This window comes from Dreissena polymorpha, chromosome 8 (genome assembly GCF_020536995.1).
Source record: "Dreissena polymorpha isolate Duluth1 chromosome 8, UMN_Dpol_1.0, whole genome shotgun sequence".
NCBI lineage: Eukaryota > Metazoa > Mollusca > Bivalvia > Myida > Dreissenidae > Dreissena > Dreissena polymorpha.
The window spans coordinates 60,032,460-60,058,257 of record NC_068362.1 but is presented as its reverse complement, the minus strand read 5'-3'; the positions used below and the strand labels follow the sequence as shown (position 1 = coordinate 60,058,257).

At 36.8% G+C, this 25,798-nt stretch overlaps 1 protein-coding gene across 4 annotated transcripts in view; it reads right to left on the bottom strand.

The window, feature by feature from the left end:
• LOC127843213 (centromere-associated protein E-like) overlaps nucleotides 1–25,798 on the bottom strand; it is a 91,885-nt gene that overhangs the window by 9,898 nt on the left and 56,189 nt on the right. For 3 of the 4 annotated variants that reach the window (XR_008032137.1, XR_008032138.1, XM_052373071.1), the window contains exons 18-28: nucleotides 24,266–24,433; nucleotides 14,601–16,355; nucleotides 13,012–13,107; nucleotides 10,873–10,932; nucleotides 8,372–8,464; nucleotides 7,182–7,350; nucleotides 6,933–7,032; nucleotides 3,777–3,871; nucleotides 2,988–3,181; nucleotides 637–827; nucleotides 119–177 (exon numbers count right to left, since the gene is read on the bottom strand). Coding sequence is in view for 2 of the 4 variants with exons in the window: in XM_052373071.1 (XP_052229031.1) it covers nucleotides 119–177; nucleotides 637–827; nucleotides 2,988–3,181; nucleotides 3,777–3,871; nucleotides 6,933–7,032; nucleotides 7,182–7,350; nucleotides 8,372–8,464; nucleotides 10,873–10,932; nucleotides 13,012–13,107; nucleotides 14,601–16,355; nucleotides 24,266–24,433 (2,980 nt within the window). In the remaining 2 variants the exon portion in view is untranslated. The remainder of the gene's footprint in view (nucleotides 1–118; nucleotides 178–636; nucleotides 828–2,987; nucleotides 3,182–3,776; nucleotides 3,872–6,932; nucleotides 7,033–7,181; nucleotides 7,351–8,371; nucleotides 8,465–10,872; nucleotides 10,933–13,011; nucleotides 13,108–14,600; nucleotides 16,356–24,265; nucleotides 24,434–25,798) is intronic. The other variant, XM_052373072.1, reaches the window with a different exon arrangement.

Sequence of the window (25,798 nt, the reverse complement as noted above, 5' to 3'; positions counted from 1 at the left end):
TTGGCTGAAAGTATAATCCCTGATTAGTCTTTGCAGATTGCACAGGCCTAAGTGGGACGACACATAACTCTTGCATTAAGCCCAGTTTTACCAGGACTGATTGAATATGAAAGCATACCTTCCCAGCTGCCTGATCCCCTCTGACCTCGTGTGTTGGCCGTTAACTTCTCCTGCATTCTGTGGACAACAAAATATGAAATCATTGGAGTCTCATTCTTTGAAAAATGGGCTTAATACATGAGCTTAAAGTGTGGTCCCAGATTAGCCTGTGAAGTCCGCACAGATAAACAGGGGCGACACTTTCCACTTTTAGGGTATTTTTCCTTTGAAGGAAGTCTCTTCTTAGGAAAAATCCACTTTAAGCAGAAAGTGTTGTCCCTGATTAGCCTGTGCCAACTGCAAAGGCTCATCTGGAATGACACTTTACACACATTTATCAAACCATGTTTTCTCATAGTTAGGCTAAATCATATTTTAGTGTGATCTCTTAAACCTAATTCTAAGCAAGTGCTTCTTAACCTAATCTTCGGCTGTGAGATCTTGGCACAAAATGTACATTAATTACACTTTACATCATGCAGGTAATTCTGCCAAAAAAAGACAGAAGAATATAAGCCCAAAACAAGTCTCACTCACTTTTTTATCTTTTCACTCAATTCGGCGTTCTCCTTCTCAACTGCGTCCAGGCGGTCTGCACGTCCCTTCAGACTGCGCAATGTCTCAACGGTGATGTTCTCCTTTTCGAGCTCCTCCCAGCGCGCCACTCGCCGACGCATCTTTTCCACGTCCTGCTTCAGTCGCTTGTTCTCGGCCTCCACCAGGCAGACCTGCAGCGTCAGGATAGTTGTGATAATTTTATTATTAATTTTGGTTGTAACCTATTTATTCCAGCATCATTATTCAATTGCATCCTAAGCCATAGCTTATAAGTCTCTTTAATTCTGGGAAAACTGGGCTTAAACCTGAGTTCGAAAATAGTTTTTATGATAATTTGTTATTAATTATTATTTGGAATTGAATGCATTAAAAGCCTTAGCTTATATGAGTTTCTGGGAAAACTGGGATGAAACCTGCAGAGTATGGAAATAGTTTTTATGATAATTGGTTATAAAGTTGTTTTTAAACATAATTATTCGGGATCAACTGCATTGAGAGCCTTTGCTTATAGGAGCCTCTGAGTATCTGGGAAACTAGGCTTCAACATGCAGAGTTCTGAAATAGTTTTTTTGATGAAAATTTGTTATTAAGATTAAATCAAACCTTTTTATTCTAGCTCGAATGCATAAAAAACAAAAACAAGTATTGTTGAAAACGATGGATGCTCCCCTTATGTTCCCTATGAGGAACTGTAACCAAAGTGTGACCTTGATAAAATCCATTATTAGCCTCGGTGACCTTGACCCCAGTGACCTCAAACCTCATCAAAAGGTAGAGGTCCATGCCAAATATGTAAGAGATCGGTAAAATAATGAAAGCGCTATGAGAAGCTGAAAGAAAAGTGTGACGGACGGAAGGAAAAACTTGCAACTATATGCTCCCCTAAAACGTTCGAGGAGAATAACTAGCTTACATAAGCCGCGTCTGGGAAAACTGGGTTAATGCATGTGCATAATATCAATGCAAATGTCTTCCCAGATTAGCCTGTGCAGTCAGCACGAAAGTCCTAACTCTTGTTTTTCAATATTGCATGAGATAAAGAATTTGTTACAAGCCCTCCTCTATAAATCTCCCCTCCTCTTGTGATTATATATTTCATAGGATATGTAAGAATGAAAGCATTTTGACATAAATCCTTAGGGTTAATAACCGTAACAACAATTTGTTGTTGCTTTTAAGGTTGTTTTTTTTGCATAGTATTTTGTGGAAAAAAATGTTACAAATTAATATAATTTCAAACAAGGGCTGTTTGTAAAACATGCATGCCCCCATATGGGCTCTCCGTTGTAGTGACAGCCATAGTGTGAATATGTTTTTTGTCACTGTGACCTTGACCTTTGACCTAGTGACCTGAAAATCAATTGGGGTCATCTGCGAGTCATGATCAATGTACCTATGAAGTTTCATGATCCTAGCCATGAGCGTTCTTGAGTTATCATCAGGAAACCATTTTACTATTTCGGGTCACCGTGACCTTGACCTTTGACCTAGTGACCTGAAAATCAATAGGGGTCATCTGCGAGTCATGATCAATCTACCTATTAGGTTTCATGACCCTAGGCATAAGAGTTCTTCAGTTATCATCCGGAAACCATGTTACTATTTCGGGTAACCGTGACCTTGACCTTTGACCTAGTGACCTGAAAATCAATAGGGGTCATCTGCGAGTCATGATCAATGTACCTATGAAGTTTCATGATCCTAGGCATAAGCGTTCTTCAGTTATCATCCGGAAACCATGTTACTATTTCAGGTCACGGTGACCTTGACCTTTGACCTAGTGACCTAAAAATCAATAGGGGTCATCTGCGAGTCATGATCAATGTACCTATGAAGTTTCATGATTCTAGGCCTAAGCGTTCTTGAGTTATAATTCAGAAACCATCTGGTGGACGGACATGAGCAAAACAACATACCCCCTCTTCTTCGAAGGGGGGCATAATAATATTTAAATTATAGAATGCTAAGAAAGTTGCATACTTGATAGTGTGAAAATCTATCATTATTATTTTTTATTTTAAGATTTGTATTCAGCATCCACTAAGATTCTTTATATAACCTAGCTCAGGTCTATATTTTACTGTGTTACACTAAGGAAGGGGACGATGTTTGCAGTGTTTGTTGGGAAGTTTGAACTATACATTTCTTGTGTTGGGCTTTGAAATGGAGGGAATCAACGGAAATGAGGGGACATCACACAAATGTTTAATGTCTATTGGAAATGGCAAAACCGTCAAATTTCTATAGGAAGATTTACTTAGCACTTTAATTTCCTATGCCAACTGCAATATTAAACTATATCCTCACTACATTTGTTATTGTCTAATTACTTTGTAATGGTCCACGATGCCCCCACTGACACTGCTACCTCCTATGTAGGTGCAAGGCTGCGCAGGCTGCTGGGTGGATGGCATTGCCATCTGGTTACCCGTGTCCTTCAGGGCAGTCGAGGTCTTGCTGGCGCTAGGAGGTTGGTCCTCTCCAGAGTCGTCAAACAATGGTGCCTTTAGTGACCTCCCATCAACTGGGGTTGAGAATCAAAAATGTTTTTTAATAGGAAATATTTAAGAACTATTAAGTCAAAAAGTTGATAAGGAACTAACCATGTAAAATAATAATTCTGAGAAATAATTTTTTATACGGATTCATTCAGGGAGTCAATAATACATGTATACAAGTAATTGAAAGAATAAGAGCATGTCAGAGCACTGACATACCTCCTACAAATATTAAATTGCAGACTGTCTTGCACACAACTGTGAGAAGGTCTATCAAAACAATGTTAAAAAAAGACCAAAACATCAAAAAGCATGACAAACTGCCCATTTATTTAATTTTTACATAAAAAAATAGCCTCGTTCAAGGAAAACTTAATGCATGTGTGTAAAATGTCCTAAATGCAGTCTGCACAGGCTAATCAGGGACAACACTCAACGCATAAACTGGTTTTTTGCTTAAAAAAAAACACTTCTTACAAACAAAAAACTCCATCAAAGTCAAAAAGGTAATCCATGCTTACTCTGTGCGGACTTCACAGGCTAATCTGGGACGGCATTTTCGCACATGCATTAAGCCCAGTTTTCCAAGAATGCTTGTCAAATTATTTTAGTAGTGCTTACATGTCTGGTCAAGACTATTAAGTCGCCTCATCTCATTTTTCATGCGACTGATCCGGTCTTCGTACTGATCTATGGTCTCCTTGTACTGAGTGATCCTGAAAACAACCAATCAGAATGATAGGGAAAGTATGACTGCTGGACCTGCCAACCAATCAGAATGCTTTTAAATATAACGCTTCACTGGTTTTCCAATAAGAATGCTAGTGTGAATCTTTTAAGCTGAATACTTGATATTTAAGCAATCAGAATTCATGTAAGATGAATACTGGATATTTAAGTAACAAATGCTAAAATCAAAATAAATTGTATGTGTAAACAAGAGCACCGCATAACGGGTGTCAAGCTCCGCTGCGAAAACTTGTCAGATTTTTTTTATTTGTTGGAGGTCACAGTGACCTTGACCTTTGACTTAGTGACCCAACAAGAGATGTGTTTGTCAGAAACACAATGCCCCCTACTGCGCCGCATTGAAATACAATTTCTATTTATCATTTGGCAGGTATAGAAATCATTTCCCTTTAAAGGTTATTACTTCCCTTGAATTATGTCCAATCCAACCGGGGGTGGGGAGGGTCTAACAGTCACTTAGGACCATGTCAGACATCACTGACAACCAAGGCCTGTGGTTTAAAAGAGATCATAGCCAGAGTTTTTTTGTTTTTTTTTTCATAAGAGTTGATCATGTATCTATGAACATCAAAGAAATGATAGTTATATCATTTAAAAAAAACTTTGAAAAATCAATCATTTGGGTTATAAATAATCAAAATAATAAATCTGTACAGAACTGTGAAAAGAACTTCAATTCTTGGTAAGGAAATATATAATATGAGATTTATAATAATATAAATTACTTCCCTTGAAAATAATTGTCTGTAACAAATGTCTATTTTTAGTAGCAAATAATAAAAAAGGCACTATACTGTGACTGTAGATTCACCACTCAATATGTGCAGCTCCATGAGATACACATGCATGCCAAATATATAAAGTGGCTATGTTCAAAATTGAATAATTTTCTCCCTTTTTAAAGCTTATAACTTCCCTTAAATCTGTATTTTTTACCATAGACCGTAAAGGATGACCTTGACCTTTTACCACAATGTGTTTGTCAGAAACACAATCCCGCCTACTGCGCCGCTTTGATTTATATAACAAAAATATATACGTGGGCAGGTCAGATAACTATGTCCATTTAAAGCTTATTACTTCCCTAGACTTAGTTTTTTCGACCCTAGACCTTGAAGGATGATGTTCACCTTGAAATTTTACCACTCAAAATGTGCAGCTCCATAAGATACACATGCATGCCAAATATCAATGAGCTTTATTCAATATTTTAAAAGTTATGGCCAATGTTAAGGTTTAAGCACGACGCCTATGGCCGTCAGCGAGCTGGCTATGACAATAGCTCGGGTTTTCTCCGAAAACAGCCTCGCTAAAAATCAGTGTTCCATACAGCAATAGCCAAAATTTCAACGCCAGATGTGGTCTGGTGACAAATTTAACAAGATACTGATACAAAATGCTTTTTTTATGGCACAATATATTCTATTTTAATTTCCCACAATGATATCTATTCATATGACACACTAACACTCACTTGGTACATGAACACGATTTGAATATATTGTCCCACAAACAAGAAAAAAGAGCATTTTTATCTTATTAAATCTGTTACCAGACCACGTCTAGCGTTAACATTTTGGCTATTGCTATAAGGAACATTGATATACAGATTTGTTATGTGTTAACTTTATTTTTGGAAATATTGTACAAAATATTCGTTGATTTTGTGTGTTTATTGGCTGTTAAGTAATCAGAATGATTGTAGGATTTAACCCATAACCAATCAAAATCCTCGTTATATTTTAGCCACACCAATGTACTCATCACAATGGTTATGCAACACAACCAAATTACATGCTCTATAGATTAATGCTGCCCAAGATACAAAATCAAAATGGCTTAAAGACAAAGGATGGCCCAGGAAACCCATCCGAATACTTGTGGTTCTTATGCCAACTAGCAATAAAATCAATATGCATATGAAATAAATGCTGGAGCGCTAACCAATTGGAGTGCACATGAGTTTACTTCTAGTAAGCAAGGGTTTTTGAGCCTTGTTCTGGGAATCCTTGGTTTAATGCATGTGAGTAAACTGTAAAGTGACGTCGCAGATTGTCCTGTGAAGCCCCAAGAAGCTACTGTAAACGTATAGAAATTTGTCTGTATGAAATTTCGTGGTTAAATACAAATCAACTAATTCGTTGACACATAATATCACGGATTTCAAATAAAAAACAACTAATTTGTTGATAGGTAATTTCATGGATTTCATTTTTTTCGGGGAACACTGACCGTCATAATAATTAAAGTTTCATTAAAACAACCAGAGTAATAACGAAGCATAATCTGCTAATCTGTATTGACAGCAAGACTTGAGGTTACTGTGCACTGAAGCAAGAAAGTGTTGCCGATAATTGTCGATAAGAGCCATTAAGCAGCGCACTTGTGGGTCCCCGCTCGCTAATTGCCATCATGTTGTTTTGTTTTGAATATTTGCAATTCTCAGCGCAATCGGTCCCCTAGTAGTAACAATTGAGTGTTAAGGTCCCCAAAATACACGTGTGAAAACCGTTATGTCTCTTTTAACTTTTATTTGCACTAATTAACATATGTGGTAAATCTGCAAACTGTTAATTTGACGACGTCATGTAAAAGAGAACAATCGTTGATGTACAGTTTCATTAAGGTGCTTGATTTAAAAATAGTAAATGTCGGAAATGTCATTCGGAAATGACCCATTTCGGATTATATAAATAATCGTTGGTACTTAAATTCATGGTTCAGCGGACCAACGAAATCCACGAAAATTCATACCACACGAAATTTAATGGTTTTTACAGTAATCAGGGACAACACTTTTGCTAAGACTGAATTTCGTAATAGAGGATACTTCCTTTAAATGAAAAAAAAACCTACAAAAAATGGAAAGTGTTGTCCCTGATTAGTCTAGACCGATTGCACAGGCTAATATGGGACTACACTTTATAAGCATGCATTCAGATCAACTGTCCCAGAACAAGGCTCTGCAATGAATGTTTGCCTTCTGCACCACCAAGGTGCAAGGCATGTTTGCCTATCTCCACACACCTGCGCTCATGTTCGGTTGTTGCCTCCTGGAGCCTCTCTCTTGCACTGAAGCTCTCCAGCTTGTACTTGCAGGGGTGGTCCTCCGTCATGAAGTCTACACCTGGAAACACAGATCTCTTATATTTGAGCCTCGCTGTGGGGAAATGGGACTCTACTGGTTCTACCCACACAATGAATTCCAGACCAGTTAAATAAGTCAAAGCCTTTCTATGTAATCAAGCTTAAATTAATAGGTTTCAACTAAACTACCTTGTCTAGGCTCCTTCCCGACCCTGGCCAGCCTGTCCCGTAGTTCCTTGGCCACCTTCCTCTCGTCCAGGAGGTCCTCATGCAGCTTGTCGGCCTCGGCGTTGACCCGGCGCAGGTCCGCCTGGATCTTCTGGTATACATCCTCGCTTTTCACCTTCTGGGTGGCCTCCTGAAGTGCACACACAGTAGGGCTGGCCTCACAGGAAGTTTGGGAGAGATTTACTTGCAGCTTTCATCAAACTGTTTTCGGACATTCTAAGTGTTCAAACTCTAACTTGGTTTGATGAAATATTATCAAAGTATGCTGAGATATATAAAGACCACCGTATTGAGTATTCATCCTTGGGACCAGACTCCAACAGAAGTTGCAAACTTGAGAAAAAATGGCCATTAAACAACAGAAAATTTGGTTCTTTATTTCAAACAAGAGATGTGTTTGTCAGAATCACAATGCCCCGCTAATGCGCCGCTTTGATTTTTATTTTTATCATTTGGCAGGTACAGATAATTATCTCCCTTTGAAGCTTATTACTTCCCTTGGATTAGTTTTTTTAACCTTTGACCCTGAAAGATGACCTTGACCTTTCACCACTCAAAATGTGCAGCTCCATGAGATACACATGCATGCCAAAAATCAAGTTGCTATCTTCAATATTGCAAAAGTTATGAGCAAGGTTAAAGTTTTGACGCCCCTTTGAAGCAAAATATTTGACCTTTGACCTTGAAGGATGACCTTGACCTTTCACCACTCAAAATGTGCAGCTCCATGAGATACACATGCATGTCAAATACAAAGTTGCTATCTTCAATATTGCAAAGTTATAAGTTAAAGTTTAACCAAGGATAAAGTTTTGGGACAGAATGACAGACAGGCCAAAAACAATATACCCCTAATCATTCGATCAGGGGGTATAAAACTATGCTATTTACGTCAAACAATTAAGGTCTTTTTTGTATTTAAAGAAATATTGTATCAAAGGCAAATCACATGAAATAGCTAACATTATGGTAAAAATCTTCAACAAGGGTGATAAAAAAAGTCTTTTTTAATTTGCCTTGAGAAATGAAATTATGGACTGTTGCTTTATGATGTCCTTATTTAATAAAGTTAATTTTTTGTAAATAAGAGATGTGGTGCATTGTATTTGTTATGTCGTAGTAAAGTGTGCATGTTTAACATCTGTACTCACCAACATTGCTTCTGTAAATGCATCCTGACGTCTTCTCTCAGACTTTTCCAAACTGTCCTTCAAAGCTTTGATCTCAGTGTACAGGCCTTTTCTCTGCAAGAAAGCATCCAATGTGCCAACTTCATTTCCAGTATAAGTGGTACAAGACATAACAAGAGCACCGCATAACGGGTGCCACGCTCGGCTGCGAAAGATTGTCAGAATTTTTTTTGTTTAGAGGTCACAGTGACCTTGACCTTTGACCCAACAAGAGATGTGTTTGTCAGAAACACAATGCCCCTTACTGCGCCACTTAAAAAAAAATTCGAATTATCATTTGGCAGGTATAGAAATCATCTCCCTTTAAAGCTTATTTCTTCCCTTGGATTTTGTCCAATCTAACCGGAGGGGGGGGGGGGGGGGGGGGGGGGGGGGGGGGGGGGGGGGGGGGGGGGGGGGGGGGGGGGGGGGGGGGGGGGGAGGTCTGTAAACAGTCAAAAATGACCAAGTTGGACTTCACTGACAACCAAGGCCTGTGGTTTATCAAAGAGATCATAGCCAGAGTATCTATGGACATAAGTCCACAGGTATGTAATGAACACTACTTTAAACAACTAAGTAGATGAAAGATATGATAATTATATCATTAAAAACAAGGCTATTGTCAAGCAATATGGTCACCTACAGGCTCCACCATTGTCAGAAATTCCACCATTTTCAGAATATTTTTTTTGGTTGCCATAGCAACCACAATTTTTGACGTAGGAACAAATTGAAATGACGTGCATAATGTCCATATCGCCATCTATCCATGTTCCAAGTTTCATGAAAAAATATTAAGAACTTTTAAAGTTATCGCAGGATCCAGAAGTGTCACGGACTGACAGACGAACCGACAGACGGAGCGCAAACCATGTCCCCTCCGGTGAAACCGGTAGGGGACAAAAAACCTTAAACAAATCAATCATTTGAGTTATAAATAATCAAATAATAAATCTGTACAGTAACTGTGAAAAGAACTTCAATTCTTGGTAAGGAAATATATAATATGTGATTTATAATTATATAAATTACTTCCCTTGAAAATAATTGTCTCTAAAAAATCTCTATTTTTAGTAGCAAATAATTAAAAGCCACTACTGTGACTGTAGATTCACCACTCAAAATGTGCAACTCCATGAGATAAACATGCATGCCAAATATATAAAGTGGCTATGTTTAATATTGAATAATTTTCTCCCTTTTTAAAGCTTATTTACTTCCCTTAAATCTGTATTTTTTTCCATAGACCTTAAAGGATGACCTTGACCTTTTACCACAATGTGTTTGTCAGAAACAAAATGACGCCTTACTGCGCCGCTTTGATTTATTTAACAAAAATATATACGTGGGCATGTCCATTTAAAGCTTATTACTTCCCTTGACTTTGTTTTTTCAACCCTAGACCTTGAAGGATGATGTTCACTAGGGCTGTCACGATACGCTGTGAGCGTACCGCGGTATATCGTGGTACGGCAACACTGTATCGCGGTATGTACCGCGATATTTTACAGAATATGTATCTGTGAAGAAAACAGCAGAATAACAAGTTTTACAAACTTTATTAAACTCAATAATCAGAAAACACTGGTATCATAGTATGACTAGAAACTGTAAAAGAAACTGTAATAAACTTGATAGAAGTAGTCATTGTTATTATTCGTGTCTTTTTCTAAAATGTCCGCCATGTTGTTTACAATAGCTGTGACTACGATCTGTGTAAATCGAACGCTTCAAGGGCATGTTCAAAATGCGGAGTCAGCGGGCCCAGTATTGAAAATCCGTAGCGTTCTGACTCTTCCTCGACTTATTCAGAATCTTAAGATAACATGATTCGGAAGTGCCATGCTTTGAACGATCGATATACTAAAGTTCGAAAATGAGAAATAGAATAAACATCTTTTGGATAATAATGAACTTATTTGCAAAGGAAATCTGTCCCTAATTCCAAAAAAGGTACGGACCCATACATCGCCGTATTTTAAACGTGAAAGTTAAACATCTACAAGTGGTGAAGTGGAACCGCTTGCTTGACCTGAATATTAACGGATTATTTATTTAGCCCTTTTGAATCGCTTCTACATTTTTCAAAATGATATCTATATCAAAATAATTATGTAATGTATTTATATCAGTGCTAATATAATAATATTAAAAAAACCGGTGCGGCAACGCCGTACCGCGGTGCGATTTTTTTCACGACATGCACCGCGATATACCGGTATACCGGTGAATCGTGACAGCCCTAATGTTCACCTTGAAATTTTACCACTCAAAATGTGCAGCTCCATGAGATACACATGAATGCCAAATATCAAGGTGCTATATTCAATATTTTAAAAGTTATGGCCAATGTTAAGGTTTTAGCACGACGCCTATGGCGGACGACGAGCTGGCTATGACAATAGCTCGGGTTTTCTCTGAAAACAGCCTCGCTAAAAATGAACATTTATCCACTAAATTAAATAATGCGAATACATTACCTTAAGCTTTTCAAATATTACAAACTCCCTCCACTTCTGTTCCCAAGCCACATTGTCAGGCTGAAAAAAAATGGTTTCATTTTCTATTACAAACTCTTATTAGTTAAGTAGCAACCCCTTGCACAAACACCATTTACATATTAGTCACTCTCTGGGAAAACAAGATTATTGCATGAGCAAAAAGAGTCCCAGAAAACACTGTGCAGTCCACACAGGCTAATCAGTGTTCCAGATAACACTGTGCAGTCCACACAGGCTAATCAGTGCTCCAGATAACACTGTGCAGTCCACACAGGCTAATCAGTGCTCCAGATAACACTGTGCAGTCCACACAGGCTAATCAGTGTCCCAGATAACACTGTGCAGTCCACACAGGCTAATCAGTGTCCCAGATAACACTGTGCAGTCCACACAGGCTAATCAGTGTCCCAGATAACACTGTGCAGTCCACACAGGCTAATCAGTGCTCCAGATAACACTGTGCAGTCCACACAGGCTAATCAGTGTCCCAGATAACACTGTGCAGTCCACACAGGCTAATCAGTGTCCCAGATAACACTGTGCAGTCCACACAGGCTAATCAGTGTTCCAGATAACACTGTGCAGTCCACACAGGCTAATCAGTGTTCCAGATAACACTGTGCAGTCCACACAGGCTAATCAGTGTTCCAGATAACACTGTGCAGTCCACACAGGCTAATCAGTGTTCCAGATAACACTGTGCAGTCCACACAGGCTAATCAGTGTTCCAGATAACACTGTGCAGTCCACACAGACTAATCAGTGTCCCAGATAACACTGTGCAGTCCACACAGGCTAATCAGTGTTCCAGATAACACTGTGCAGTCCACACAGGCTAATCAGTGTTCCAGATAACACTGTGCAGTCCACACAGGCTAATCAGTGTTCCAGATAACACTGTGCAGTCCACACAGGCTAATCAGTGTCCCAGATAACACTGTGCAGTCCACAAGGCTAATCAGTGTTCCAGATAACACGGTGCAGTCAACACAGGCTAATCATTGTTCCAGATAACACTGTGCAGTCCACACAGGCTAATCAGTGTTCCAGACAACACTGTGCAGTCCACACAGGCTAATCAGTGTTCCAGATAACACTGTGCAGTCCACACAGGCTAATCAGTGTTCCAGACAACACTGTGCAGTCCACACAGGCTAATCAGTGTCCCAGATAACACTGTGCAGTCCACACAGGCTAATGAGCAACAACGCTTTTTACTTTTGTCTAAAGGAAATCTCCTTAGTAAAAAAAATCCTTTTCACGTGGTTAATGTTAAACTTAATGAAACTGAGGAATAAATTCTATAGATTATCGTCTTGTACATCAAATTGATAAATATGTTCAATATTAGCTTTATTTATCGTTGTAGTAGCCTTCAGAAAAGCCAAGGCTACAAATAACACATTTAGTTCAGACATTGCGTTCATTATAACCCCAACAAAATACAATTGGTTCCGGTTCTCTTTATATGGTTCATAATTTCAATAAGCCTTAGGCCTTTGATGACATTGAGCTAATAAATCAATAAATAAATTGGTTTTAACTTATACAGAGCAAAAGACCACAAAATCAATTCATTAACAAAATCTAATTTTCATAATACTTTTTGAGATACTAAACAATTAAGTGATTAAGTTTAAGACAACAGGGCCCTCAATCCATTTTAGGGGAAGCGGGTCGCTACCCATAGTAGGTGGAATTTTCGCGGCGTTTCCCTTTTTGGGGGATGTTTTTACTTACTCTCTAATTATTACATTTGTACACGTTTGCACTATATTCATTGCTTTTTCATAATTATGTTTGACAAGATTAAATTAAATTAGAATTGAGATTTATTAATCATAAGACACACCTATCTTCTAAAAAAAAATAATAAAAAATTTTAGTATTTTTTTAGGGGGAATTTTTCCCCCCAAAAGGGGAAACAAGTATTCTTTTCAGGTGGGGGAATGCTGCTGAATTTCGGCCGAGAATTTTACAGATTGAGGGCCCTGGACAAGGACTTAAAAGAATCATGAAATCATTGTTGTAATTGAAATTTTCATTCATATTAAAACAAAACAAAATACCCTGGTATTGGCTATTTGAAACAGAATACAACTGGATGCTAGAACTTACTTTGGTGTTGAATTTGAGAGTCAATTCTCGTCCATTTTCTAATTGGTAAATATCTTCTTGAAGGGAAACCTTTTCACTTTCCAATGTCTCTATCATCTAGAAAAAAAGTATAAACTATTTACATGGTAATCGGTCCTTTGAAAGTGAGAAGGTGTTATCAGCTCAAGTACAAGGAAAGCCAACAGCACATTCATGCTTTTACGGTACAACATATTACAAGGTTTTTTCTGCCTATTTTGGGAAAAGGAGTCTGACCAAAAGGGAATTTTTTATCGACAAAATTGTCCATTTTGGGAATTTTTGCTTCGCTGAAACGGCTCATTTTGGGAAAACATTGTGAATTTATCATGCTTAAATAAGTCAGTGGTTTAACAAATAAATTTGTTTTTATTGTTATTTTGTCTTCTTTATATAAACACATGCAATATTGGGCATGTTCAACGTTTATTAAAGTACTGCAATTTTGTTTTTCAGTTACAGTTACACTCTGAGATAAGAACTGTACAGTCAAAAACTTATAGCAGATATTTTTGACCAAAACAAACACTGGTTAGTCACACAAGTTACAGCATAATTTTTCTCTGATTTTGGAAAGCATCACACAGCTCCTCCAATGTTTTGTCATTCAGGTGCAGGCAAGCATCAGATGAGTAAGTTTGCTTTGTGTGAATGTGCTGCGTAATGGGGAATACAGCAGGTTCATGATGCTGAATCCTTGCTGTACCACAGCAGTGCTTTTTGAAATGATACACATCAGCTGGACGAGTTGGAACATTAATAATCTAATAATCATAAGTCAAAAGACACTTCTTTTTTTCTTTTTTTTTTTGAAATTGGGGGAAAAAAAATTAATTTTCGGTTTGGGATCGGGTCCGTTTGCTTTGGAAACGCCTCCGTTTTCCGGAGGCGCAGGCAGTGCTGAAAAACCCCTGTATTATATCTAAAAGTTATATATTGAAATAATGACACACTTTTTCCCCATTTTGCAGTGTAAGTTTAACCCTTTCTAAATCAAAAATAAGAGATAGATCATAAGTTGGAAGAAAACAGTAAACTATTGTTTAAGATCATACAGAAAACAAGGCTATTGTCAAGCAATATGGTCCCCTACCGGCTCCACCATTGTCAGAAATTCCACCATTTTCAGATTATTATTTTTTGGTTGCCATAGCAACCACAATTTTTGACGTGAGAACAAAATGAAATGACGTGCATAATGTCCATATTGCCATCTATCCATGTTCCAAGTTTCATGAACAAATATTCAGAACTTTTAAAGTTATCGCAGGATCCAAAAAAAACACCATTTTCAGCAGTATTTCTGGTCTATTTGTTGCCATAGCAACCAGAATTTTTGACGTAGGAACAAAATTAAATGACGTGCATAATGTCCATATTGCCATCTATCCATGTTCCAAGTTTCATGAACAAATATTAAGAACTTTTAAAGTTATGGCAGGATCCAGAAAAGTGTGACGGACGGACTGACAGATCGCAAACCATAAGTCCCCTCCGGTGAAAACGGTAGGGGACAACAAGGACAAAATTAGTTCATGCCTTGATGTGAAAAAGAAATCATCCATTCCTACCTGTTCAGCTTCTATAAGTTTATTTTGCAGCTCTTCAATATTGGCGTCCACATTTCCTGCCTTTTCTTGCTGAATAGCAGCAGCCATGTCTACTTTGTCACTCTCCAACTGTTCAATCTCCAACTCAAGTGCTCGAACTTTTTCTTGCGTTTCTTCTAAACTTCCCATTACCTCAGTAAGTTTTGTTTCAAGAATATTTTTCTGCACTTCACTAGCACCAAGATGCTCATTCAATTGTGTAATTTTTTCTAACATAGCTCTAACTTTTTCATTAAGCATATGTTGCTCAACTTTTAAACTGCTAAGTTGCTTTTCAAGCTGACCATTCATTGTCTCTAAGTGTGGTACCTTACCAGAATCTTTATTCATTTTGGAGATAAGATTATCATGTTCAGATTGAAGCTTAGAAAGAGCATGTTTAGAGATAGCCAGTTCAGATACGATGTTAAGTTTTTCGTCTGATAAAAGCTGATTGTTTATCTGAGCTTTTTCTAAATTGTTTCTAAACTCTTCATTTTCCTTTGTTAATTTTTCCATATTGTCTTGACATAGTCCAATTTCATCTTCTGTCTTAATGTTGTCTTCTGTAATTCTATCTATTGTTTGATTGGCTTGTATTAAGTCATCTTCCAATTTCTGAACTGCTTTAGTCAATTCTTCAGCTATAAGTTTACCATTTTTAATCTCCTGGTCCATTTTGCTAATGATCTCGTGATATCTTTCTTGCACATCTTTCACTTCCATGTTCTTGCACTGTGCCATTTCTAACTCTTCTCTCAAACGCTCCGATACTGTTTCCAGGTCTTTACATGTTTCTTCCAATTCAGATACTTTGGCCTTGAACGTATCTACATCTGACTCAAGAGTAACTATTTTCTCCTCATATTCACCACAAATTTCGATCTGAGACTCAAGTTGCAGCACTTGTTCACTAAAACGACATTCTGACAATTCAAGCTCTACGATCTTGTCATTTGCTAAAGCTAGCTGATCTTCTAAGTCTTGAATTTTTTCATTTGAAATCAACATTTGCTTTTCATTAATATCTAATTTTTCTAAAGATTCTTTCAAATCCTGATCAAGTCTATTTATCTTTTCATTAGCTTTAAACAATTGTTCACCAGTTTCAATAATTTCATCATTAGCTTGCAACAGTTGTTCATTAATATCCTTCACAGCATCTTGGCTCAGCTTCAGCTGTTCTGTCAATTTTGAGACTTCCGAATTTGCTTTATTCAGGTTGGTTATTTGGAGTTCAAGTTTTAAATTTAACTCTTTCTCTACTACTTTCATATGCTCTTGGGCCTCTTTTGTATTAGCAATCTGCTCTAATAAATGCTCAATTTTCTCAGCATTGACAGTGTTAGAAGCATCTTGGTTATCTCTAATCTTAGATTCCAGCAAAGCAATAGTTTCATTTGCACTATCAAGTTTAGTAATGAAATAATTCTTCTCCAGTTCAAAGACATTTATTTGCTCAGTTAAACCTCTAGCATGTTCTTGACTTGCCTCCAGTTCAGCAACTAGGTTGCTTACTTTATCTTGAGCTTCACAAAGCGGAATTTCCAGATCTATTACTTTCTCCTGAGATTGTTCCAATTCAGTTGCATTCTCAGAGATAATTCCGAAGTCTTGTTCTATGACCTTTGAGTTTTCCAATGAAAGAATTCTAGATTTCAGGTTGCGTTTTTCCTCTTCTAATTTTTCAATTTCTTCTTTAAGATCCTGAAACTCTCGCAGATGTTGAGCTTGCATCTAAAATGTGAATAAATAAGTAAATTTATTGTTTATTTATTATACATATTTTGCTTTATTTCAATAAAGGTTGGTCTAATTTGAAATTTTGTAACACACTGATGTTGGTCTTTTGAATATGTTTCATTAAGTAATACTAGTATTAACAAGAGTTCCGCGGTCGGAGATGACCGCATTGAAGCCGGATTTTTGATTTAAATGACAGGAAAGTACCTTTCGTGTTTTTGTCAATGCAATACTTAAATTACTGAAATATTGTTCAAAGGTCAAAATGAAATGTAAGTACTTTTCAAGGCATGAGCAAACCTTGTGTTATGTTTTGAATGCATGCATATACATGAACAACAATAACATTTAAGGTCACAAATATGAACTTGAATTGACATTTAACATTTTTACCTACCAAAGTTATAAGAACTTTAACATTTTTACATTCAAGGTCACAGTGACCTTGACCTTAGAATGAATGACCTTGAAATGACCAGTGGTCATCTAAGTGTGCTTGCAAACCTTCATGTCAAGTTTGAAGACTCTATGTCCAAGCATACCAAAGTTATAACAATTTTAACATTTTAACATTTAAGGTCACAGTGACCTTGACCTTCAAATGAATGACATTGAAATGACCAGTGGTCATCTTCTAGTACTGGCCAATCTTTATTTCAAGTTTGAAGACTCTAGGTACAAGCATACCAAAGTTATAACATGAAATAAGAACTTTAACATTTTTACATTCAAGGTCACAGTGACCTTGACCTTCAAATGAATGACCTTGAAATGTCCAGTGGTTACTTACTAGTTCTGGCCAACCTTCATGTCAAGTTTCAAGACTCTAGGTCCAAGCATACCAAAGTTATAACAACTTTAACATTTTTACATTCAAGGTCACAGTGACCTTGACCTTCAAATGAATGACCTTGAAATGTCCAGTGGTTACTTACTAGTTCTGGCCAACCTTCATGTCAAGTTTCAAGACTCTAGGTCCAAGCATACCAAAGTTATAACAACTTTAACATTTTTATATTGAAGGTCACAGTGACCTTCACCTTCAAATGAATGACCTTGAAATGACCAGTGGTCATCTGTTAATCCTGGCCAACCTTCATGTCAAGTTTGAAGACTCTAGGTCCAAGCATACCAAAGTTATACCATGAAATAAGAACTTTAACATTTTTACATTCAAGGTCACAGTGACCTTGACCTTCAAATGAATGACCTTGAAATGACCAGTGGTTACTAACTAGTTATGGCCAACCTTCATGTCAAGTTTCAAGACTCTAGGTCCAAGCATACCAAAGTTATAACAACTTTTAACATTTTTTATATTGAAGGTCACAGTGACCTTGACCTTCAAATGAATGACCTTGAAATGACCAGTGGTCATCTGTTAATCCTGGCCAACCTTCATGTCAAGTTTGAAGACTCTAGGTCCAAGCATACCAAAGTTATACCATGAAATAAGAACTTTAACATTTTCGAGCACGCCGCCACCCCGCCCGCCCGCCCCCCCCGCCCGCCCGACAACATCAATCTATAAGCCGAGATTTTTTCGAAAAAAATCCGGCTAAAAAGTATGAAATTATAACTTATGACAATAAGTTTTTAATAGTATTTCATTAAATTCTTATAGCTTATGACAAGGGCTGTTTGTAAAACACGCATGCCTCAAAAATGGGCTGTCAGTTGTAGTGGCAGCCATTGTGTGAATACGTAAGAAACCAATTTTACTGCTTCAGGTCACTGTGACCTTGACATTTGACCTAGTGACCTGAAAATCAATAGGGGTTATTTGCCAGTCATTTTCAATGTACCTATGAAGTTTCATGATCCTAGGCCTAAGCGTTCTTGAGTGATCATCCGGAAACCATTTTACTTTTTCGAGTCACTGTGACCTTCACCTTTGACCTAGTGACAAGAAAATCAATAGGGGTCATCTGCCAGTCATGATCAATGTACCTATGAAGGTTCATGATCCTAGACCAAAGCGTTCTTGAGTCATCATCCGGAAAACATTAAGAGGACGGACCAACTGACATGTGCAAAACAATATAACCCCTCTTCTTCGAAGGGAGGGGCATAAAAAGTAAGTGAAGCAATTTTTTTATTTTTTTTATTTCATTTTTTATGTTTAGGTATTTAATATCCGATAGGGAAAAGTCCAAGGCCCATAACTTCGCCATAAATCAATGGACTGAAACAAATTTCACCCTTCATCTGTAGGTTACGTAGGTACACTCACATATAAACAAGGATATCAGTAAAACTGATGGATGCTCCTCATTGATGCTTTGTCGATATATGGTTTAATTGTGTGGAAAATAAGTGTGACCTTGAGAAAATCTATTATTAGCCTCAGTGACCTTGACCCCAGTGACCACATCAAAAAGGTAGAGGTCCATGCAAGGTACCTACATCCCAAAATATATAAGAGATCGATCTAATATTGAAGGTGCTATGAGAAACTGTCACCAAAGTGTGACCTTAAGAAAACCTATTATTAGCCTTGGTGACCTTGACCCCAGTGACCTCAAACCTCATTAAAAGGTAGAGGTCAATGCAAGGTACCTACATGCTAAATATGTAAGAAATCGGTAAAATATTGAAGGCGCTATGAGAAACTGTAACAAAATTGTGATGGAAAAATCAATTTTTAGCCTCGGTGACCTTGACCCCAGTGACCTCAAAAAAAGGTTGAGTTCCATGAAAGGTATCTACATGCCAAATATGTAAGAGATCGGAAAAATATATAAGGTGCTATGAGTAGTGCTGCAACAATACGCCAAAAACCGTATTGCAATATATTGTCAGTTCAAAAACCAGTATTGCAATATATCGCAATATATTGCTAACTTGTACCAAAATTATAACTTGCCAATTACACGATAATCCCGTATATTCCAGTTTTAAAGCAAATTCTGGTAAATATATACTATAAATGTGCTCAAGAATAACAAGAAACACAAACATTTGCAAATTTTCTTAAGTATCAAATACATTTTGGCATTTGTTACTATTTAAAGATGTGATGAAATAACGTCCAACCGGGGCGTTTTTTTCCACTGAACACGCGTAATTCACCTGACGTGATGTTCCCATTTTTATACAACACAAAATACACCCATACTTTCCATGCGACGTTCTACATGTCTGTATATTTTTCGCGCGCTTTTTATTGATACAAAGGATAAAGCACTTTTTATTTGACTTTTTTTAATGTCGCATTAGCATTAAAATTTGGAAGCGTATTTCCGAAATTCGCATTACAAATTTAATAATGCTCAATTCAGAATCGAACGAAACATTTACAGTTGTTCGCAATTAATTCAACGATAATCTGTTCAAAAGCATCGAACGAATGCTCTGATGTAACAACGCTACTCCGTATAATACACTTTCAGAATGTTTATTTTTACGAAAAAAAATATTTACACTGCTTTGTTTTGTTTATCTTGTTATCATTATTTCGGATGGCTTTTCTGGACGAAATGTGAATGAATTTTGTAAAATGTTCGTACCGGTATGATGAAAATCGTATCGCAATACAATATTCAGATTGCGTATTGCGATATATACCGATATACCGGTATATTGTTGCAGCACTAGCTATGAGAAACTGTAACAAAATTGTAACGGAAAAATCTATTATTAGCCTCAGTAACCTTGACCCCAGTTACCTCAAACATAATCAACAGGTAGAGGTCCATTCAAGGTACCTACATGCCAAATATGTAAGAGATCAGAAAAATATTGAAGGTGCTATGAGAAACTATAACAAAATTGTGACGGAAAAATCGATTATTAGCCTCAGTGACCTTGACCCAGGGACCTCAAACATCATCAAAAGGTAGAGGTCCATGCAAGGTAACTACTTGCCAAATATATAAGAGATGGGTAAAATATTGAAGGCGCTATGAGAAACAGTAACAATAAAGTGACGGAAGTAAGTAAGGAACCCCAAACTGGCAACTATATGCTCTCCATATATATATATATGGGAGCATAAAAATCAGCTAAATATCTTTAAGTGTTGCATAAAAAACCATCTGCAAAACAGAATGGCTGACAGACAATGCGACTGCTATATGCCACTCTACCAAGGGCATAAAAATCTTTTTAATCATAACTAGAGCTTTGTCACAGACGTGACGAATAACCCCACATGCGACATTAACACAGAATATTTTGCATGTTGTCTGACTTCATAAAAAACAGTGGATACCATGCTCAATGTTTAAAAACGCACTAAGTGACCCAGTGACCTAGCTTTTGACCCAGCACGACCCATATTCAAACTTGGCCTAGACATCAACTAGCTACAACTTCTGACCACGTTTGGTAAAGCTCGGATAAAAACTACTTGAATTAAAGAGCAAACACTATGCTTAATGTTTAAAATGCAATAAGTGACGCCTTGACCTAGTTTTTGCCCCAACATGACCCATATTCGAACTTGACCTAGACATAATCTAGATACAACATCTGACCAAATTTGGTGAAGATCGGATGAAAACAACTTAAATTAGAGAGTGGACACTTAATATGGACGACCGACAGACAAGTTCACTCCTATATACCACCCTAAACTTTGTTTGCGCCGCTTTGAAGCAATATATATGACCATTGACCTTGAAGGATGACCTTGATCTTTCCCCACTCAAAATGTGCAGCTTCATGAGATACACATGCATGCCAAATATCAAGTTGCTATCTTCAATATTGCAAATGTTATGACCAATTTTAAAGTTTTCGGACGGACAACCAGACTTACTGACTGACAGAAAGACGGACGGACAGTAAAAAAAACTATATGCCTCCCTTCAGGGCACACAAAATTACCCAAAGAAGGGACAAAATTGTCACAAAACCAGGTTTTCAATTTGAAAAAAAGTCTGATAAATGGAGACAATTCAAAATGTGCATTGTTACCCCCAGAGCTCCAGATAAAAATTTGGTCAAATTCTCATTTCCTCCCTATTTCGAAAATTAATTCTTATTTTACCCCCTATTAATAAAATTAATTCTTAACACTATATTACCAAATAATTTTTATGCATTGTTTTTGACACATCAACAATCCAACATTTTGGTTTAGTCTTGGAAAAGCCTGGCTTTCTTTTCCGTTTCTTGCTTTCCCATAATCGGACAGCTTTTTCTGGCTCAAAAGACCCTACATCTATCTTGCTCATCTTGCTTTTTTGCCTTCCACGCTTCGATACACCGCTTCGGTCGGCCATTTTGATTTTTTATTTAAAACAGTAACTGACACTTCGGCTTAGGTCATAATGGCATTATGGTCGCCGTTAAAGTCATATCAAAAATATATATTTAACATTTAATTTTAATGACATTTTGAATAGGTATATTGTTAATTACTTGTGTATAAAAATTACGATAAGTGAAATTAAAAAGGTACAATAAACAGTAATGACTCGCCTGTAATACCAGGAGAACAGAATCGAGACTGTTTGGCCTTTCGACCGTTCTTAAGTGTGGCCGTTCCTAACAGCAAAGTGACGTTGACTTAAAGCTGTAGTTTTAATTGAGCACCTCGACGAGTCAGAACCGGGATGAAATGTTTACCATATATAATTTGCTACTGGAAGTTTTACGCACGTTCGAAAATGTCGAATTTGTGTTTTATTTTTTCAATGCGTAACTTTACGCAAAGATTTTTAATTCTAAACCGTTATTTAAGAAATTTTATACGTTTTTACGCCTTTACGCATGTTATCTGGAGCACTGGTTACCCCCCTTGAGTAAAATTCAATATATAATTACTCGTCGCGACCTTGATTTCAATTTAGAAAATAAGTCTGAAAAAGGGAGACAACTCAAACTGCATTGTTACTGATTGTTCATAGTTACCCCCTTGTTTCAAATTCAATCTATTTTTAGTCGTGGCGACCTTGACCTTGAAGATATCAACATAATTCTTTCGCGCGACACACTGTCCAATGATGGTGAACAAATGTGCCATTTTAAAATCTCACAATGAATGACATAGTTATGGCCCGGACAATCATTTATGGCCATTTTTGACCTTTGAACTCAAGTGTGACCTTGGAGATATCTACGTAATTCTTCCGCGCGACACACTGTCTAATAATGTTGAACAAATGTGCCAAATGATTTTAAAATTATATACTATTTTATTGATAATATATAAAAATAATTCGCTTCAACAACCTAAATGTAAAAAATAATTCTTTTAAATGGAGTTTTTAATAACAAAAGTGAAAACAACGGAAGTCGGATGGATATTATGTGAGATGCACTTCGGATCCAGAAAAACAATACAAATACACTAAAAAAAGACGTGTGGGGGAAAATTTTCAGCTGGAAAATATTTGAAATGGGGTAAGTGATTATATCTCTGTGTGATCATTTCTGTTATTAAGCGCGATCTCTTCCTGATTAATGTTAACAGTTGTTTTACTAGTCGCGACCCAACTGTCAAAATACTGATGTGTTTTTTCAGGTATGTGTATACACATACCAGGTTTTCTTACTACTTCACGTGATTTCGACCGATTAGTAATGCACGTTTTTTCTTCGGAGCACAGCGAGTGCCACGCTTTCAAAATGGGTAGAAGGAATCAATATATACAAATGTATAAAAAGATTCGGTTTGCCAAAAGGAACACATTATTCAAAACGGTACAAGCACAGTAGTTGTTCAGGAAGGAAGAAAGAAAAAACCATGATACCTTGCTGAGTATTTCTATGTACAACTATGATTTCTAGAGTCGTCTGCACAAAACTCATAAAATCTTGTTATTGATGAGCAATATCTCCTTTTATCACAATGATTTCTACCCAGCCAAACCTATTTCTTTATATTTAGTTACAATTTTATATGTCGTCTGCAACTTATTTCAATTTGAGATGGTTTAAAATTGTCCATTCGGTTATAGCAAAACTGTTAAGCCCTGGAAATAGAATGGTGACTCTTATTATCCACCATACCTAGATTTTTAAAAAATAGTTCAGTATAGTTATTTTTAGAACTTTGCTTAGGAAAATTATCCAAAAAATGCAGTTGAATTATAACTCATTTGTTGTTTTCTGACAATTATTTTAATTTTTCTGTGACATGTTCCTAACTTGACCTTGTATATGTATATAGCTTTGTATTTATTCAACTTACGGTAGTGCATATCCTTCCTAACTTTAGATTGAGATTTTGTAAATTAGTGTAAAAATGTATTGGTTTTAAACAAAAATATGAATAGAGCAAAAAAATATTGAATGTCAAAAATGTGTTATGTTATTCTATCCGTCTTTACCTTTAAAATGATATATAGTTTGACCATATTGTACCACATTGAATGAAGAAAAACCAAATCAAAGTTTTAATGAATTTTATCCCTCCCATGAATCTTAAGGGAGTTTTCTTTTATGTGACTTAATGTTGGTGAAGAAGCCATCACATGGATAAGTCAGAAATATACAAACTTAAAAATGGAGGTGACCAAGTTCCATGCTAGTTAACATATTTGCAAGCAATCAGCTATCAAGCAGCAATTAATTTATTTCGGCTGGATATAAGTTGCAAAAGTTATTTTTTGAAAAACTCTTTTGTTAAAAATATCTGAACAAAAAAAATGCAGGTGCAAAAGTTCACATGCTGGTTTATATATTTGCATTCCTATAGCATTAGTTCTTTTTCAGTTACGCATGGTACTAAAAAATGAGGCGTGTGGAGGGACAGACAGACAAAGGCAAATCATCAAAATTATCACTTTTATTTTCGCCTCCACCTGAGAACATTTCTTCTCCAAACTCTTACCAGACTTTGTGTATAAACACAAAAGCTATTCTTGTCTGTGCCATAAGAAACATTGGAGGAAACCTTTACAAGCACCAAAACTTTAAAATAAACAAATAGTTTAATCAAGCCATCCACTTACATGTTCGTACTGATCTCTTACATTGATGAGTTTGAGGTTGTCTTCCTTCAGTTGACTGTTTGCAGTCTGTTGAGCCTTCAGGTTCTTGCACAGAATCTCCAGCTGACTCTTCATGGTAGATAACTCTGTCTGCATTTCATCCATTGCACTATCGTATAGGACAATTTGCTAAAAATTAAAAAAAGTAAATTGTAAGCAATCAATAAAATCAACAGAAATCCTTATTATCCTTTATGCAAAATGTTGTAATAGAACTTGTTCAGTGACCTCACACATTTACCCTAAACTCGTGTGTGAAGTTTCAATTGTATACCTATAGCAGAAACAGTGATATGAAGATGTTGCTTCTTTCTTTAACCCACTTTTTCAAATACAACAAGATATGTGTTTGTCAGAAACACTATGTCCCCTTTTGCGCCACTTTGAAGCTATATATTTGACCTTTCACCACTCAAAATGTGCAGCTCCATGAGATACACATGCATGCCAAATATCAAGTTGCTATCTTCAATATTGCAAAAGTTATTGCAAAATGTTTAAGTTTGACCAAACAAACCAACCAACCAACAGACAGGGCAAAAACAATATGTCCTCCACTATAGTGGTGGGGGACATAAAAAGGGGCATAATTCTGCTAAATGGCAGGTCAGTCATGGAATTTGTTCAGTGATCTCACACAATGACCCTCAAGAAACGTGTGAAGTTCTTATAGAATACCTGTAGTAGAAACAGGGATATTCGTGTGCTGCATGTTTAATTTAAGCAAAGCATTTTGCAGATACCAACATTGCAGGCATTTCCCCAGACGGTTTAAGCACAGCGGGCCCGCTGTGCCTGGACTTCAAAATCCATTACGCCGCGGCGCTTGTTTTTCAGATAATGACGTCGCGATGCTTGAAAAGTTTACAAGCCATTTCAAGCTCTGATCCGAATGTTGTCTGCATTCTGGCATCGACCAATTCTTAGAAGTTTTATGTTCATAATAATAGATTTGATAAGACGCGAGCACGATTTATGGGTTGTTTATAGGGGTCAATTATGGTGTGTATCCCCTATTAATGGTCTTAATGATCGATTATTACCGGTACACGTGACGTAAGAGCAATTAAAGGTATGCTCGATTTTGTTGCTTTTCCATTTTAATTGCATACGACAATTCACAAAATAAACAGTCAACGTTGTTAATTGCGTACTTGAATAACAGAACATAACATGTGTTTTATTATTACGTGCAGTATAACAAAACAAAGCGTGATTAAGAAGATTCATGTCACGTTAATCATATTATTTTAGTAAAACACGGTATACGTTTCAGCGTCATTTAAGTTATATTTACAATTAATTGAAGTCAAACGTCTCACTTGATTTCTCCTGCAAAGTTACAATGTTCACACTATTTTCTCAAACGCGACTAAATTAACAGCACCAACATAACACGCATTCACATCAAATAGCTTATTCAATATTTTCGGAAAACGCTAAATATCTGCAACAAAGTTTTCTTTAGTTTTGATGCACAAAATAATGATACGA